The 19366-nt window shown below is 43.9% G+C and overlaps 1 protein-coding gene across 17 annotated transcripts in view; it reads left to right on the plus strand.

Annotated features, from left to right (window-relative positions):
* Positions 1 to 19366, plus strand: part of KHDRBS3 (KH RNA binding domain containing, signal transduction associated 3) — a 201825-nt gene that overhangs the window by 150238 nt on the left and 32221 nt on the right. For 10 of the 17 annotated variants that reach the window (XM_060127369.1, XM_060127370.1, XM_060127355.1 and 7 more), the window contains 3 exons: positions 14016 to 14074; positions 15897 to 17031; positions 17454 to 17510. In XM_060127369.1, the coding sequence (XP_059983352.1) occupies positions 14016 to 14074; positions 15897 to 15988 (151 nt within the window). In that variant the 3' untranslated portion in view covers positions 15989 to 17031; positions 17454 to 17510. Of the gene's footprint in view, positions 1 to 5479; positions 5499 to 14015; positions 14075 to 15896; positions 17032 to 17453; positions 17511 to 19366 lie in introns of those variants that run through there. The other 7 variants (XM_060127361.1, XM_060127372.1, XM_060127362.1 and 4 more) reach the window with 3 other exon arrangements.

Here is a 19366-nt window from a genome sequence, read left to right on the forward strand (position 1 = left end):
GAGGGTCTTTAAAAATGGAGGTGGGAGGAAGGCAGAAGTGTCAGAGGAAGAGGTGGCTATGGAAGAAAGGTACAGAAAGATGCAGTGTTGCTGACTTTGATGATGAAGGATGAGGGCCATAAGTCAAAGACTGTGGGCCACCTTCAGAAGCCAAGATGGGTAAGAAAACACATTCTCCCCTATAGCCTCCAGAAGGGAATGTGGGCCCGCCAATACCTTGATTTAACCCAGGAGGACCTGTGTGCAACCTCTGTCCTATAGAACTGCAGCATTATGAAGTATGTGCTGCTTAAGTTGCTACGTTTGTGGTCATCTGTGACAGCAGAAATAGAAAATTAATAGGCAACCAACAGCCTGACAGAAGAAGAGAGATGTCCTTTACAGATGTAAATCTTATTTATCTAACTCTCTCTCTCTCTCTTCTTTTTCATGAACAGCCAGCATTCAATTATGAATAAAAATTATGCAGTTAGAAAATATGACCCAGAGTCAAGAGAAAAAATAGTCAGTCAAGAGAAACAACCCAGATATTAGAATTGTCAGACAGGGTCTTAAAATTGGTATGTTCAGTATGCTAAAGGATATTGTGCGAAAGGTGGACGGCATGAGCGAACAAATCAGAATCTAGCCAAGAGAACTCTTAAAAAGGAACCAAGTGGAAATGCTAGAATTGAAAAATTACAGTGTCAGAGGTGAATAATTATTTCAGTGGGCTTATTAACAGATTGTACACCATAAAGGAAATAGTAAGAGAACTCGAAGACAAATTAATAAAAAGTATCCAAACATGCAAAGAGAAAAAGAAAATGAAGAGTAAAAGGAAAATTGCACATGAGATCTGCAAGGGTGAGGTGAAACAGTTTAACATGTTATTGGAATTGCAGAATGAGAAGAGAGAAAGTGCAGGGTAGAAGAAATAACGACAGACATTTCTAAAATTAACAAAAAACACCACCACACAGATCCGCGAAGTGCAGAGAACCCTAAGCAGGATAAATATGAATAAAAACACATGAAGGTATAACATATACCAATTGCTATAAAACAAAGAGAAGAGATTGAGAGCAACCAAAGGAGAAAGAAATATAAATGTAATCAAAATATAAGATCTTTTACATCAGGTATTTTCACTTAGCATTATGTTTTTGAGGTTCATCCACATTATAGCTTTCATCAGTATCTCATTCCTCCTTATTACCGAATGGTTTTCCATTTATGGGTCTACCACGTTCTGTTTATACATTAACTAGGTGATGGATACTGGGGTTTTTTTTCACTGCTTGGCTATTGTGAATAGTGCTGCTTTGAACATTTATGTGCAGATCTTCATGTGGACTTGTTTTAGCTTCCCTTAGATAGATATTTAGGAGTGGAATGGCTCAGTCAAATATTAATTGTATGTTTAACTTTTTAAGAAACTGCCCAAACTGGTTTTCGAAGTCGTTCTACCATTTTAAATTCCCACCAGTGGTGCACAAGGATTCTTAAGGATAATTTTAACCAAAATGTTCAAGACCTCTATACTGACAACTATTAATAAAACATTGCGGGCTTCCCTGGTGACGCAGTGGTTAAGAATCCGCCTGCCAGCACAGGGGGCACGGGTTCGAGCCCTGGTCCGGGAAGATCCCACATGCCGCGGAGCAGCTAAGCCCGTGTGCCACAACTACTGAGCCTCCACTCTACAGCCCACAAGCCACAACTACTGAACCTGTGCTCTACGGCGTGCAAGCCACAACTACCGAAGCCCACGTGCCTAGAGCCTGTGCTCCACAACAAGAGAAGCCACCGCAGTGAGAAGCCTGCACACCGCAACGAAGAGTAGCCCCCACTCGCCACAGCTAGAGAAAGCCCACGTGCAGCAACAAAGACCCAACACGGCCAAAAATAAATAATTTAAAAAAAAAAGAAAGTTGCTCATAGAAAGTAGTGAAGACCAAACTAAATGGAGAATACCCCATGTTTTTGAATTGGAAGACTCAATATTCATAAAGATATCAAATTATCTGTAAATTCAGTACAATTCTAATCAAGACCCATGCAGGCTTCTCTCTCTCTCTCTCTCTCTCTCTCTCTCTCTCTCTCTCTCCCCCCCCCCCCGCTCTCCCTCTCCCCCTCCCCCCCCACCCCACCCACTCTCTCCCTCGCTTTTTTTTTTGGTGCAAAATGACAAGATGGTTCTAAAATATGTGGAACTTCAGAGGACCTGGAATAGCCAAAACAACCTTGATGACGAAGAACAAATTTGGAATACTATACTGACTTCCAGATTTATAAAACCACAGGAATCAACACGCTGTGGTACTATGAAAGGATAGGTCACAGGTCAATGAATATCCACAAATGGACTCACACTTAATTGCTTTCAAGGGCTCCAGAGCAGTTCAGTGGGTGAAGAATTGTCTCTTCAATAAGTAATGCTGTAACAATTAGATGTACGTGTAGGTGAGGTTAGCTTTGATTGCCCCCCGCCAGATACACGCACCACCCTCACACGATTTAGGTGGTTCATGACTTCAGGTTAAAAGTTAAATTTATAAAGCTCCAAGAAGAACATATTGAAAAAGACACAAATCACAGAAGAAAAAAATTTACAAATTTAACTTCATCAAAAGTTAAAACATCTCAAAAAAAAAAAAGTTAAAACATCGTGTAATCAGAGGACATCATGAAAAAATACGTAGATAAGCCACAGCCAGGGAAAATATATTTGCAACAGACACAGACACACATATCTGACAAATGATCTTCATGTAAACTATATAAAGAAACTGTACAGCTCAATAAGAAACGCATAAAAGTGTATATATTCAAACGGCCAAGAAGCATATGCGGAAGTGCTCAAAATTACTGGTCACCAAGGAAGCGCAAATACAAGTTGAAACCTCATCAGGACACGCTGCCCTCCCACTAGAATGGCTGAAACAAAATTGTCGACAGCACCAAATGTTGGCATAGTTACAGGGCAACTAGAACTCTCATACGTGTGTGAAATGCCACAACTGTGGAAAACTTGGCAGTTTCTCTAAAAAAGTTAAACATATATCTACCCTGTAAACCAGTAATTCCACTCCTAATGATTTTATCCTGGAGAAATGAAACTGTGAATCCAGGAAAAGCTGTATGTAACAGTGTTCAGCGTAGCTTTATGTGTAACCGCCCAAAGCTGGAAACAGCCCAGATGCCCTTCCACAGGGGAATGAACTGTGATGTATTCATGTGAGGGAATGCTACTCAGCAATAAAAATGAATAAAGTCGTGCTCGCTGCAGTAACATAGATGAAACCATAAGAAAACTTTTAAAACATACTTCCTACAAGGCTTTCAGTGTGAGTGAGTTATCGTTTCGTAGTTACCCACGTAACTGTCGCTAATAGTACATGAACGTTTTAGTAGGCGAAACAGGAGGAAGAGAAGGGAACAAAACATGGAACGGTCCTATGAAGGGAACTGACTTGGTATGTGCTGGTACTAGTTAGTCCCTGCGCAGGCCATAGCCTCAGTCTGGGTTGTCTGAGGAGGGTGAGCCTGATACCAGGCTCAAGAGTTTCCTAAGCCAGTTTGTCCTTACAGACCAGGGTGCTCTCCATACCCTCCACCACCATGGGGCCCCACCCAACGCCCCCTTAACTCATGGAGCGCCAGTAGTCTGCTTGCAGCCTGCCCCGTCTCCACTTGGAGCCGTTTCCTATCATTTCTTCATACTGTAGCCAGAATGATTTTTTCCCCCAAATGTGTTATGATTCTGTGCTGTCATAATACCAAGCAACTTCCCTTCATAACTGCAATTTTATATTGAAGTAATTCTCTGATCAATGTCTGTCTTCTTTAAATTTCTTTACTGTCATAACCCTCGGTTCCTATCCCAGGGCTTGAAACATAGAAAAAGCTTAATAAATATTTGTTGAATAAATATGGGGAGGTAGAATTTTACTTCACATCAGTAATTTTAAAACAAAGTAGATGTTCCTATCTGAATTTGCTAGTGTTGAATTGGAATTTAAATACAGTTGCTATAGGTAGTATAGTTTAAATTGTTTTAATTCTACTTATTTGAAGAGTGAGACTGAATAATTTGATATGCAAACTGATGCAAGTTAGTGTGCTACTGGGGTCTCCAGAAACACTGAAACAAGGGTGCTGACCGTCCCCTGCAAAGTCACATGGGTTCCTTCCACACTCATATATGTATTTCACATACATAAATAGTGTAGATCACAGTCAAATATCCTTAAAGAGTAATAGACAATGGCTTTGAAATCTAACTATTAAAATCGAGCTAACCGATCGATCGGAAATCTCCCAGAAAGGATACCTCAATATAGCAGGTGGAGAAGTTGACTGAAAAAACAAATTCAAGATGCCACAAATAAATCTCATTAACAAATGATCCCATGAAATGCTGTAAACTGCTCATAAAGTGTTGATGGGCTGTTTTCAAATGCTCTTCAAAGAGCCAAAGAATCCAGTATTGAAAGCTGACACGCCTTGGCACTCAGTGTCGTTGGACTAAGAATCCAGCATTGAAAGCTGACACGCCTTGGCACCCCGTGTAGTTGGACTTGGGTGCTGACAGAGAGAAGTACTAATAAATAGGCCAGTGAACCCAATGTCCATTTTGTTCTCTGTCCAAAAATCTTTTTATGTTTGTTAAACTCGTAGGTACATATTTCATTGGTTAGAGATTAATTCTCAGCAGCCTTCCCAGCCTCCTTCTGAATGGTGACTCATCCCTGACCCCCTTCCCACTCTCAAGACTTGCCCTGCAGTCTGTGGTGGCAGTCATGTTCTGTCACGTTCCAATTTGCAGTTTTGATACTTCACGCAAAGAATTCTCAATAAAATTTCTTGGGCTGTCTAGTGATGATACATGTTACTGGGACATTTTTAAATTATCTTTTTGCCAGAAAAGTGTTATAAAAAATAAGTCTGTTCCTTTCTGGTTTTTTCATAAGAAATTTTAGTTCTAAATGTTGGTGTTTCAGAGAAATTTAATCATTGTTGAAAGTAACAGCTATAGTGGAAATACTGAAGCTTGACTCAAAGGCAGGTCTAACCTTGAATCGCAGCTCGGTCACTTAGCGTGTGACTGGAGCCAGCCACCAGTGAACCCAGTGGGTCCTTGTGTTTAATTAATAAAGTGAGTGGACGAAATAGCACTTACTTTCCTGAAAGTTAAAATTATGAAATTGCAGAGAACTGTGCAAATAGAAGGAAATTATTAGTTCCTGTTGGTATTTTTGTTAGACTTGTATCACTGAAGGTACATTCCTCACTCTAGCAAATAAGCAGAAATAGATTGTATAACATCCAAATAAGACTGTGGGACAAATACTACTCATTTAGAAAGAACCTCTACTTCAATAATATTGGTAACAGCTGTCCGTGAATAAGAGCTTAATATATGTATGTAACACATTATCTTATTTAAACCTCACAACAATCTCATGAAAGATTTATTTTTAAACCTGTTTTACAGATGAGAAAACTGAGTTGACGTTGCCCAAGCTTAACACACAGAGGTACATGCTGGAGCCTAGATTCTGACAATGTGTTTGCTTGACTCCAGAGCCTGATTCTTAACTATTAATTCTATATCGTCTTCCAAAATTACTATAATAAGACAAGAAACCTGCTGAAAAGTGAAGATGAGTATACAGAGTCAATTTAGCATTGCATGCACATCACATCACAGCCTCGGTATGTGTTGCTGTGAAACACACACCCTGAGTATCACTGAAGCCTCTTTGCGTGCGTGCCTGCCTCAGGTGTGCGGGAAGAAGAAAAAGACACAGAGTGAACTGAAGAGACTTGTGTAGACAAAACTCTTTTCCTTTTACTCTTTCATTTTTCTTGGAATATAATCAAAATTCATAGTTTTTTAAAATTGTATAGAACCATCTGCAATCTTCTAAGCAACTTTTGATAGAAATAGCACAACAGAGTGCTGCAGCTAGAAAAGAGTAGCTTACAGAGTGCTGTTAAAATAAGCATAACTGGATATCTCTGCAGCAAAAAAGTACAGATACTCAACATCCCTCATTTCAGAATTCTTGCACCACCTTTTAGGACTGGGATAAGCTCTGAATTAACCATAAATTCAAACGAATTAGAGGTTTTGTCTCTCGTGCAAGAATGTTAGCAGCTGCAGACTAATGGAGAACTCTTTGTAGTTACTAAGGACCCAGGCCTCTCCCTCTGTTTTCTCTATCCTCACCCTTGCCTTGTGTCCTTAGGCTCACCTCGGTCTCAGGGTGGCTGTCACGGCCCCAGCCACCAGGCTGGGGTTCAGGCAGGAAGAAAGAGGAAGAGGAAGCCATACCTCCTGGGCGGGTCAGCCTTCTGTTAGGGAGTTTCCTGGAAGCTTCACTTCCTGAAGCTCACTCCTATCTCGTTGGTGGCCTCATCTGCAGAAATGGGCAAGAAACGGGGTTTTGTGGATTGATATGTTATCACTAGCACTTCACCCTCAGTCTTACAAGGAGTCTTTTGGTAAGAAAGAAAGGGAAAGTGCACACTAAACAGGCAACAACCGCACAGTGATCCTTCCCTTTTAACATGTATGTTAGCTTGCTTCTTTTAGATTTGTTTTCCTTTTTCTGAAATATGATGTACATACAGCAAAGAGCATAAATTCACACTTATCTGAAGCATGTACATAGCTGAGTGAATGTTTCCAGAGTATACACCCACGTCACCAAGAGAGCGATTCCAGCGAGAGTAGTGATTGGTAGTTAAGTTAGACAGTGGCGAGTGTAGTGATTGGTAGTTAAGTTAGACAGTGGCGAGTGTAGTGATTGGTAGTTAAGTTCGACAGTGGTGAAAGTCACCTGGGGGAGTGGGAGAAACTAGCCTCGCATCCTGACTCCCCGGCACTGTGGCCAGTCACTGCTTTCCCGTCCCCGAGGCAGACCGAGTGTTGTTCTGTTTGGGATGCTTTTCTCTTCCTTATTGTCTGGCTCTTCTCTTAGGTGGCAGTTTAGACCCCAAAACAGGTTCAGGCACCCCACCCCCGAGTTCCTTCAGAACTCTGGGCTTCTCGGGCTCACAGTACTCCACTGGCCTATTTACGGTTGTCTGACTTGCACACTAGACCAAACGTGTTTTATCACAAAGACCGGATCCTGTTCACTGCTGCAGCCCCAGTGCACAGCACGTGGTAGGTGTTCCAGAAATACCTGCTGAACGGATGTTGAAACAAGGTGATATCTGAACTTCATAAATTCCTGCCAAGAGCATCCTTCTCAAGAGAGTGTAAGAAGTGAGAGTTTTCTCTCTGAAATGGTGGGAAAATGTTGGTTTTAACCTAAATTTATGAAATAGAGATGATACCAGATTGCAAGTTTGTTTTAAATGTGAGAGAATTTGTGTGGAGTACCTCGCACAATACAAGGCTCCTACTAGGCATTTGATAATATCTAATAGATACTATTTGATAGTGTCTATTGTTAGTGTTATGTTAGCTAGCTCTTGCTTGCATGCATCTGCCCACCACCCGATGCTAGTAGTTGACGTAGGTCCCTTAAGTTAGGTTTGCCAGTCGCTACCGAGGCACGTGCTTCAAACTGCTGTGTGATGTCTTCCTGAGTGGTCTCTCACAGGAGGTGGTACTCTCGAGCTCTGAGGAGAACAGAATACGAGAAAAGGATTCTGAGTGTCTCATGAGAGATTAAGGTTAAACATGGAACTTTCTGGCAGGCCGGTCCACGTGTGTTACTGTGACAGGTTATTCAGACTCTATTTCTGAAGTCTTTGAAAGCGCGAGGGAATCATTCTCTCAGATGGTTGAGACAGTTTGGCCTGAAGCCCGGAGGATGGATCACATGACTTCTCAAGGCCGATTTCTCCCATTGATCAGGCAAGTACCAGGAAGTTCCTGCACTTTATAGTGAGGTCAGATTGAGAAGTTTTTCACGGTAGAGGTGGAAGATCTACCGTACCGCGTGTCTCTGATTCTCTGGCAGACCTACATTAACATTTAAAATCTCTTTATTTGACAAAGTAATTGTTCCATCTGAAATGAGGCTTTGCAAACTGAATTACAACCCCAGGGTTAAGAACAGTCGCCGCCGTTTATTCTGTGCAGAGGAAGTGGCCGGCGGCGAGGGGCGCTGTGTGCGAGCCCACTGAGTCACAGCTCACTCCCTGTCGCCCTGTCACAGGAGGCGCCGCTGCACTCCTCACCTCCCGGGCAGCACACACTTCATTCACTCGTCCCTGTCACTACTCTTCTTGAGCACCTTTTACGTTTCAGACGCTTGTAGCAACAGCCACTCAAAAAGACTAAGCTGCCTGTCCAAGATCACACTACTTCCAAATGGAAGAACAGATTCAAAACTAAGTGAACCTTTAATCCGGGATCCGAGCTCTCTGTCCCTTTGCACGTGTTCCCTAAGGGATGGCATCCTGCCTCATGGTTTGGAGTACCTTCTATATGGTGATGACTGCAGATTCACGTTTCCAGTTCAGACACCTCTCCCCTGACCTCTCCATTCCTCTTCCCAGCTGCCTCCCGGTGGCCTCCTCTGGGAGGTCTGGGAGGCCCGTCAAACCTGGCCTCTGCCAGGCCAGACTTCTGATGGCTTCCCACCCAGAGCGCTTTCTGCCTCAGTCTTCCCCATCTCAGGAAGTGGCAACATCGTTTCTCCCTGGAGCCGTGGAAACATCCAGTAACTTCCCATCTTACTCAGGATAAAGAAACCAAAGCCTTTCAGTGGCCTGCGTGACCCTACATGACTCACCCCTGCCTCTCCCTCATCCCCTCTGCTCCAGCTGTGCTGCCTTCCTGGTCCCAGATGGACCAAGAACGTGCCTCCTTAGGACCCTGGCACTTGGTGGTCCCCAGCCCAGGATGCAGTCCCTCAGGTGGCGTCTGCTGTGTGTGATCAGCTGTGTTACATCTACTGACCAGTCACATGACAGGCCTGAGAACTGACCATTGAATTTAGCAACTTGGAGTTCATTGGTTACCTTGACAAGGGATGAAAATTTTAAGAACAGTAGTGGGGATGATTGCAGTATATTGGAAAGCATGGTCAGCATAATCCTTTTGAGGGAGGGAGTGAGACTAGAGAGAGGAAATTGTAGTCAGAGTGGCATATACGAAATTGGAGCGAGGTGGGGGAAGACTGAAGTTATCAGTATGACAAGGTCTAGGATGTGACCTGGGAGTTCGTGGCTAAAGGAGACTAGAGACAGGATCAGTGGACAAGAGTGGTCCAGGGACTCGAGAGACCAGCTTGTCTGAAGGATTGTCTGCCTGCATATGGAAAGCACCAGGACTTAGGGCAGCTATACTGTCGGGAGGTTCAGAGCTGGGTGTTTGTACGGCGGCGTGGAGCATCGTGGTTAGAAGTGGCAGTGGTGTGTCTGTAGGGCGCCCGTTGTCGCAAAGAGAATACTCACCCTTCCTGCGCTCCCAGTGGTATGTGGGCTGTGGGGCATAAAAGAAGAGAGCGGGGCTGCCAGGTAAGAGCTGTCATTAGAGGAGAAGCAAGTTTCCATTGAGGAAGAAAGTAAGAGAATGTCCAAAGAGGAGGCTGAGAATATGTAAGGTGTTTTGCCCACGATGAGCCATGAAGGAATTCCAGAGGGCACGGTCGGGATGGAGATGAGGACAGATGGGGGTGGGCAGAACTTTACAAGCACTGGAGGTAAAGAGTAACTAGTGGTCTAGAGTTCCCTGAGCTGCACAAATACAAGCAAAGGGGCTAATGAGATGAGTTCCAGCGACTCCAAACTAGAAATTCTGGAGAGGCGTGAAGAGGTTGAAGGGATATGGGACAGATTCGTGTCAGGAGTTCCTTCTTAATCCCGTTCGTGGAGACAGGGTGATGTGGGAACCCGGAGTCTCTGTCCTCCTCTTGAACGCCTGTCGATGGCCTGGGGAGACGTGGACTTGGTCCCAGTGCTGCCGTTTGCTCCTTGACCCCCCGTGTTTCCGTCCACTGCCGGGCCTATTTCTTGACTCTGGTTGATGGGATCGAGAACCTCCAGGAAAGCCAGGAATTACGCTGAACGTTTGGACTTCCTTCACCCCCTGATACGGGGTAGAACGCAGAGGACAGATAGAAGGCCTGGGGAGACGTGGCCCTGGTGCCAGTGAGGGGAGCCCATTCTTGATCTATTGAGGGAGGGGGCTTCCCTTGACCCCTTGTGATGAAGTTGAGGCATGGTCAGCCTAACGTGTTTTCTTGCATATTATTAATATTGTAAGTGTTGTACACATAAATGAAGAAATTTTTAGAATTTTTCCCCTTTGCCATATGTTGGTTTTTTAGTTTATCCTTGGGAAATAGGACACGTCTTTGGTTAATAGACATTTGAGGTGCACGAAATGAAATCCTGCAGAAGCAATTCAGATGGAACTGACAGGTACGAGAATGGGGCTCAGCTGCTCCCAGCTTCTTGGTTTGATGACAGTCTTGAAATAAATAATCAGAAACTGGGTGAAATGTTAGCAAATGTCAGTTTAAAGTTTTCACTTGTCAAAACTAAGATTGTCTTATCACCAAACCATTGCAGGACCAAATTATGCTACCTTTTATTCTCCTGTTCATCGGGAAACATTCTTCACCCCTGATTTTTTTATGCTGAACCACGTTAGAGCACTCCGCGGATGGATTTCCGGTCGACACTGCTGTTCGTTCCTGCTCACTCCGTTTAATAGAGAGGACTTGGTTTGGGCAGGAGGCAGTTGTTTGATTCCTGTTTGTGGGTCTCAGTACCTGTCACTGACGGTTCCAAGTTAAACAGTGGGGACCTGTCTCAGTAAAGAGAATTCTTTTCAGCTTTATGAAGAGGTCACTCTCATTGTTTCTGTGCAACGAAGAGAAAATTGTAAAGAGCATCGCAGCTTTATTTGTCTAAGGAGCCATTATGATGTAACTTCTGACCTTTGGAAAGAAGACTGAGGTTCATTTAATTTAGTGCTGAGTTTTCCAGAAGCAATAGCCAATTTATTTTCAACAAAATGAGAATTTATGTTGACTGCTTGTGTCCAGATGCTGTACATGAGCCATGGAGAACGTTAGGGCTGCTCTGGCCAGAGTCTGGGCAGCCCAGCGCAGCGGGATTCGGCAGGGGGAGGGGCACGCAGACTCAGCGGGAGGGTGGGCAGCTGCCCCAAGTCCGCCCAGCCCTGGGAGGCCCAGGTTTTAGACTCAGATGTCTTGACCCGTATTTGGCAATGACATTTTATCAAAAGTTCCGCTTCTAAATTTCTATCCGCAAGACGAGAAAAACCTTCTACTTTAATAGCGGTTCTCGTATTGAAAGCTATTTAATCTTAAGAGGTAGGGATGCCGTATTTTTTTGCTGTTGCTTGTTTTTGCTGGATTTTTTTCCTTCTTGAATATGAAGGTCTCTCTGTTCCTTTTTCAGCTAGTCCCTCTTTTCTTCTCGCCATAAATGTGTATAATACTTGGATGGAAAATTAGGACTACAGAAAGGGAGAGGAGGAATTTGAGACCAGAGAGAGAACTAGGCAGTTAGAATTTGCCGTGATCGTATGGCATTGGGTTTCGCGTGGACCCTGACTTCTGTCTCCAAGCATGAAGAGGGATCACGTAAGCCCCAGGGGAGCGAATAGGACATTCTGGAAGAGTGGCAGAGCAGGTGGGAGTCAAGCAGGAACCACCGGATTAAGGGGGCCGGGCACGGCACGCGCCGTCCGCTTCTAGCGTGGGTAGGTGCTCAGCACGGGGCAGAGGCGCGTCCTGAGCCTTGAGCACAGCTGCTGCCCCATGAGCTGTGTGACTCTGGGAGGGGGGCGCCCTCACCGAGCCTCGTCTGTAGAAGCACAGCGATTCCACGTAGACCCGTGGGCTCGTGCCTGTGGAGAAGCCGTCAGGACGGCAGGGGTCCAGCTCAGGAAAGTCCACTCCTCTCAGGCTCCCTTCCTTTTCCCGGGCTTCTCTAGGAGTGAGTGCCAGCTCTCAGCTGTCCTCGGAAAAATTGCAGATCGCTGCCTGGTGTAATAGGTCAGCCGTGGGAGGGACTGCTCTGTTCCTGGGCTCCAGTTAAAGCAGCCAGCGGAGCCCGCAGCACACTCCAGGCCAGAAAGCTCACACCGTCACCGGCCTGGTGCAGTGTATTGATTAGCTTTTGAGGACGTGATGAAACCAGAATAACAAGAATCTGGCCTGTGTTTGCGCGTGGAGGAAGCATTCTGTGCTGAGGAACATCCCAGCGCAGGCCTTTTATCAATGCTTATTCACCCTGCTTAACACGACTCCTTACAGACGCTCAGCTTGCAGCCCGCTTCCGCCTCTGTGCCCGGCACGCCACGCCCACCGCTCACCCCGTCTTCAGCTTCACCGGGGCTCTCAGAACGTGCTCAGGCATCGCCGTCTTGTCCAGACACAGCAGAGGGCGGAGGTGCCCCTTCCTCTGTACCCAGGCACTCAGTTCCTGGAGAGCGAGGGCCCGTGGGGGCCAGGAGAGGGGTGAGACACGGAGGAAGGGCTGTGACGGGGACACACCCAACCCTGGGAGGTGGCAGTGTGCTCTGAGGAAGTGGCAGTTAGGCTAAAGAGTGGGTGGGAGGCGCTTGGAAGGAGAGGGAAGGGGCACATTTCCAGCAGAAGGAGGCGCCGTCCCCACAGGCTTGAGGCAGACGGGCTCGCAGCTCCCCGCCTCGGGCCCTTTCCCTCATAGGACCTGCCTCCTTGGGCTGCAGTCAGCGGAGTTGATGATTAGCCTCTGGTGATATTTACCTGAGAAACCAAAGGTGGGAGGAGAGGACCAGGTGCGGGTCTCGCTGGTTGTGTCGCCTGTATGTTCCCTGTGAGATTTTAGGCTGGCCTCCCAGCTGTTGTGATCTGCAGTATCCTTGCCTGTAAGATGGGCACGGCAGCCCTGCTTTCTCACCTCAGGAGCTGAGGTGACGGCTGCTCGGAGCTGGTGCAAGGCGACGCCCACAGCATGGATTTTATTACTCACTCCGTGTCGTCCTAGGGTGTTGCTGAGCTGAGCTGATCATTTTCCGTTTTGATTAGAATTTCTTACTTGATTGCATCAAGTTGGAATAATGAGAATGTTTATTTCCAGGACAATCCAAGATAACAAATTCAGGATGATTGTTTCCCTACAAAATTAAGAAGAGGGGGAAAGGGGAGAGCAGGAGAGAGTGCGTGAAAGCCCTCCTCCGATGCTCAGAATAGCATTAGAAACTGGATCATACCCGCCGTGGTCGAGTCATCCAGATTTTCCACAGATTCGTTCCTGTGAAAGGTTATGCCTAGTTCACATCCTTCGTGTGTGTGTGTGTGTGTGTGTGTGTGTGTGTGTGTGTGTGTGTGTGTGTGTGTGTGTGTGTGTGTGTGTGTGTGTGTGTGTGTGTGTGTGTGTGTGTGTGTGTGTGTGTGTGTGTAGCCTGTTTTGCATCGTCTACAGAATGGCCGTGGTGCCAGACCCCCTCCCTCCCGGTGTCTCAGGGATGTTGTGCCTTGGAATACAGCTGTGCCTGTGCTTTGGAAAGATTCCTGGCCTCTGTCCTCACAGACTTGGCCAGGGCTGGTGACTGGACCGCAGGGGCCTTTCCCGCCCCTGTCACACACAGTCCTCCAGCTGGGCAGCCACTCCCGATGGGAACGGGATGGTGCTGGGCAAGTAAAATGTTTCATCCCGTAATGGTGTTACTTTATTGTAAAGTGAACTGCCCACGGGTCACACAGCATCGAGTTGTCTGGTCCGTAGGTTTGTGCCTTCCGTGGACTTTGCATCAGTTGGAAAGAAGCCGTGGCTGTCCTTCCTCCTGTCCCCTGCCCCTCACACGAGCCCAGCCCAGGTTCCGGGTGCACAGGCTGTGATTGTCCACCGCACATGCGTCTCCTCTCAGGCCACAGGCCTCTGTCTTCTCTGTGGGAATTCCTTTCAGTGTTTATCCCTGCCCTTTATTAGTTATCTTTAAGTTTTAGAATTCTTCCTCGAGTATGATTTAAACTCACAGGCAAGTCAGTTTGTCCTAACTATGTTTTCGTCTTTCTCTGCTTGTTTTGTTTTGTTCAATACAGTGGTGCTGATTACTATGATTATGGACACGGACTCAGTGAAGAGACTTACGATTCCTACGGTGAGTAAATGGCCAGAGTGGAGCCGTAAATAGAAAAGGTCATAGAAACAGCTTGAAGATCTTAACTCAGGGGAAATCTCATACAGACCGAAATTGAGACAGCAGCTCCCTCTCGGTTCATCTGTGCTTATCTAGCTATCTTCAGAAGCTCCTTAAGGTTTAAATTTAATTTTTAAAGAGGACTGAAGACTTGCAGAAGATTACAGGAATTCAGATTCTAAACTTAGATTTTCTGTTTGGGATGATTGCCATGTGCTGATTTTCTCACTATTGAACAGTGTGCCAAACGGCAGACACTTGATAGAATGGATCTCTTTGAAGTGTCTTTGCTTCTTGACAGTAAAGAAAATGAAGCAATTGAGACTACAGCCCTACAGTGATTCCACCACCCCCATCTTTATATTTTAATTTATTCGCAATCTCAAATCCTCTAAAAACATTACGGTGAGAATCATTCAGTAAAGGTTACGGAAGCACTGAGCTGGGAAGGAGATGCACCGCTCTCTCAGGCTTACGGGGAGACATCGAAACCCCACTCATTTCAGTGGGAGCTGGCCGAGATGCCGGGGAACCCATGTCCAGAGTCTCAACATGCAGAAGGACGACAGCTTTAATTAAAAGCATTGGCGGCAGCAACTTAACCATACTAAGAAGCTCCTTTGCCACGGGGCAGAGATCAGAGAATGTGAAGCCTCAGTCAGTTGCAAAGCTCTGATGAATGCTTAGTGCCCAGTGCGAGTGAATCAGGATTCTCGTTAAATGGATGTTATGACATTTCTCTGAACATAACTGAAAAACCATTTGCCAGTGTTCCCTTTGAAGTGCATTTTGTTGTATCACCTGCCCCAAGCCTTGATGAGCGCACCTTGGTTATTTTTGTTGTTGTTGTTATTCGTAACAGACGCTTCAGAGAAATACCTTGGCTTGCTGAATGCTGTCTACTTAAATTGATGCAAGTTAGCTGGAGGGAATGACGTTGATTGCATGTTTGTATCAAATAAGAGGTCATTTTCAGCGTTTTTTCCTTCACAGCTTTTTTAAATTGGTCTCCACGGAGGCATGGCTTTTAAAGCGCAGTGTGTTGCAGCATGGATGTTAACTGCTTGTTGTCAAAGACCCGCAGATCACTCACTGACGGCCCAGAGATGGGGGCTGATTGAATGTCCCCCTGTTACAAATAACATCGTTCGGTATGGATTTAGTACCAGGATGAAAGCAATTTGACATTGTCATTGAGATTATTTCATATCCAGGAAGTATTTTTGAGGCATAACTCTCCACCCAGTACAACCTTCATTGACTCTTTGAAGGACCTGTGGAGAACGAGGCATCATTTCCCCCTCCCAAGCTGCCCGTTTCCATTTTGCGCTCCAGTTTGCTCTCCTTTTGCCTTCACAAATTTTTATCTGTGTTTTCTTTGTTTTTGAAGAAGAAATCCAAGTGACCCTTTTCCCATTCTCTTTCCCATCCATAGATGTCTTCACGTTTAGCAAGAGGCAGTTCAATTTGCTGCTTGAGTTTGCATTTGTTAAATGAGTGGCCGAAAGGAATTTCCTGCAAAGTTGGTTGCCATTTAAGATACAAAAATTATTTGTCTTCCCAGGCTGGTAGGTTTTGCTAGTGAGAGGACCATTTTCCATTGTGTTCGTAATTTTTTTTTTTTTTTTTAAAACGAATTCCCTTGGGTTTTTTTAGGACCTCGGGGGATACATACCTTCAGTATGGCATCTACCGCTGGTTCAGGGCTAAGTTAGATTCTGAAAAATGAAGCCAGTGGGATCCCTGGCAATGGTCTAACTGTGATTGATCTGACTGACTTTAGGGCAAGAGGAGTGGACAAACTCAAGACACAAGGCACCCTCGGCGAGGACAGCAAAGGGCGTCTACAGAGACCAGCCATACAGCAGATACTGATTGTACTGTCTGATGTTGTGACATAGCCAGTCTCCACCAGTCCTGTATACTGTTCAAAGTAATTGTTTTCTATGAACAATCCCTTTTTAAATAAATCAAAATGCTTAACATCTGAATGGATGGAATTTAAAATTACTTTGTTGAAACATCAACCTGGGCAGAAAAAAGAAAAAAAAAAAGACATGTAAAATTTTGTTATTTCCAGTCTGTATATGAAAAAATAGGTCATCAAAAGGAAAAAAAATAACTTTGATTAACTAGTGTTAAACAAAAAAGATAGGTTTACTAAATATGTTAATCCATCCTTTTAACATAAGCCTCACCTTTCATTTTAAAGGTTTCCATAGAAATTTAGTTATTTTATCTTTCAGCCATATGCTAGTTTTTTTTTTTCTCTTGCCAACATGCGTAAAAAGGGAAGCCAATTACAAGTGCAAATAATGTGGTATTCTTTTGTAACTCAAGTCTTGAAATGTTCTGTAGTGTTAAGCAAAGTCTCCTCTTGCTTGATACTAAATAAACTTTTGAAAGAAATTTTGTGTGTGTGAGCTAACAGTTTCATGTCTCTCTTATTTAAAAAGGCCTTCATAAATAGTCGTAAACAGGGAAAGGATTCATTTAACAACGCTTGTCAAAAAAGGGTCACACTAAACATTGTACAACTTATTTAAAACATGGTATAAAATTAAATGTACCATTATATACTCACCGTAGATTTAAATGCTGTTTAAAGAGTCCAAATGGTATCAAGCTGCTTGAGTGGCACGTTAAAAACTACGCAAAACCAAATCTTGTTTAAAAACTGGTTTTAAAATAACTACTGATTTTCTGAAAAAGATGTGATCAGTTTTCATCTTGTTGAGCGTTTTTTCACTAGTGCAACTTTGGATTTTTTATGAGAATTTTGGTACCTTAATGAACACCTCGCTCCATGCTGGAAGCAATAAGCACAAAGCTTTTAAAGACATTCTGACTTGACTAATTGAGGTCGCACTCGCCAAGGCTGAGGATGTGTAACCCTTAAACGGTCTTCATTTTCAAAGGTAAATAAATCAAATAAGATTTTAATCTCACTTAATTTATCTTAATATAACTAATAAAACCAGGGAGGTTACAACTTAGCAAGTTTCATTATCCATTTTAGAAAGGTTTTAAGATCACCTAAATTCTCATTTTAAAAAGTTTAATTTGTTTTAGTAATCTAAAAAGCCTTAGTTTAGTCAGTTTAATTGGGGCCAATTATTCCCTATTAAACAAATGTAAAACCTCATAACTAGTTGTTTGTAATATACATTCTTTGGTTAGTAATTGAGGGCACTTCTTAAAACTGACAAATATTTAATAAAGTTTTTCTTTAATCATTTGGCTAAGTTTTTTTTTAATTGTAGATTATGTAAAATGTTTGATTTTTTATTTCCTGAGGGGTTTCCTTCTCTTTGAGTAAAAAGGTCTTTTCTTTTGTTAGGAAGTGTTGGCCATCTTGGAAAGTGAAAGGAAGGTTGTGTCCGTCCAGCAGACACAGGTGAGTGCCTCTGTTCCAGTCATTTGATGTGCTTCTCTGAAGTCGCGCGGAACATTTCCCACACTGTTCCCACCACCAGCACTAGTGACCGTGGCTAACTAACTTCCTGAATGTAAGCAAGTCAGACCCAGGGAGCTCTGCGTAAGCTGCAGAGGTGGGAGGCTCGGCCGGTCACACTGTGTAAGTAACTCTGTTACTTTCCTCAGTAAAAACGTAACAGGCTAGTCGGTAGCATGAAAAGTTTTTCAAAAGTATCAAGTGAAAAAGCAGTTTACCGCTAGCAATACTGTCGTCCCAATTTTATTTTATTTTATTTTATTTTATTTTTTTATTTTTTAAATTTTATTTATTTATTTAATTTTGACTGTGTTTTGGGTCTTTGTTTCTGCGCAAGGGCTTTCTCTAGTTGCGGCGAGCGGGGGCCGCTCTTCATCGCGGTGCACGGGCCTCTCACTGTCACGGCCTCTCGTTGCGGAGCACAAGCTCCAGACACGCAGGCTCAGTAGTTGCGGCTCACGGGCCTAGTTGCTCTGCAGCATGTGGGATCTTCCCAGACCAGGGCTCGAACCCGTGTCCCCTGCATTGGCAGGCAGATTCTCAACCACTGCGCCACCAGGGAAGCCCCCAATTTTATTTTTAAAAAATAGACTGTATACATTCTCTCTATATATATTCATAGGCAAAATATTACATGGATATGCTGGAAATTTTTGACAGTAATCATCTTAAGCTTGTGAAAGTATGATTTGTGTATGTGTCCTTTTCTACTTTGAGTTTTGCAAAACAGATTATTGCTTTTAATAAGATAAATATGATGAGGTGTATTTTATAAAATTGTTTCATAAAATTTTAAAAATAGGCATCTGTGAAGGAAAGGTGTCCTTAATCAGGTCTCACTTTTTAGATATTCTTGCTTTTTCCTACACCGTCAGAAACACTGCTTAGGCCCCGACGTTCCAGAGACTCTTACTTAAGAGTGTGTGTATCTGAGCCCTGCCCCTCACTGGGTGACGCTGGCCAAGACCCCCTTTGGACTCAGCCCAGGGAGGACCTCGCTCATCTCTCGCAGTTGCTCTGAGCATTAAGTGAGGCAGTGTTGTGAGAGTGTGTTGTAACCTGGAAGGTGATAACAGTAACGCAGAGTTTAATTGTTGAAGTTGAACATGCATGTTTCGTATGAAGGGGAAATATATGAGCTTTTTTTTTCCTTAATCACCAAAATTAACCTGAGATAATTAAATTACTCTTAGGAAGAAAATAGTTCTCTTCACTCTCATAAGTCAAAATAAGCGTTCTGGTTTTTTTTGTTTCTTTTTTGTTTGTTTGTTTTTGGGGGTTTGGGTCTTTTTTTTTGGTGCTTCTCTTCTTGTACAGAAAGGGAATGTGGTATGTCACATATTTTTTCAATTCGTGATGTTATATTGAAATTTTTTCACTATTTAATAAATAATTTTTTTTTTTTTTTTTTTTTTAGCAATTGGCATATTGAATAGTAAGTGTAGGTTTCTTTAATCAGAAATTTTGGACAGGTCCCTGGAGGGTAAATCCCCAGATAGTCTTCAGAGCTAATTCATGGGACTTGTTCAATGTTATGTTTATTTTCATTTTATTAAATAATCCACAGCTCCATTGGACTGTAAAAAGGGGTTGTGAGCCAGAAAGGTCAGGAACCACCAGGAATGCTCTTGGACAGGAGCTCTTCCGCTTGGCTTTCTAAGGCTTCCCTTATTCGGCAAATACTCTACTGAGCCTCATTTCTCCCTGTTTCAGTAGGAGGACTTGCAGACAAGCAGCCTTCTCCTGTCCCTGAGCGCACCCTGCATCCTTCCCAGATCTTTCCCCTGGCCTTTGTCTAC

This window comes from Lagenorhynchus albirostris, chromosome 17 (genome assembly GCF_949774975.1).
Source record: "Lagenorhynchus albirostris chromosome 17, mLagAlb1.1, whole genome shotgun sequence".
NCBI lineage: Eukaryota > Metazoa > Chordata > Mammalia > Artiodactyla > Delphinidae > Lagenorhynchus > Lagenorhynchus albirostris.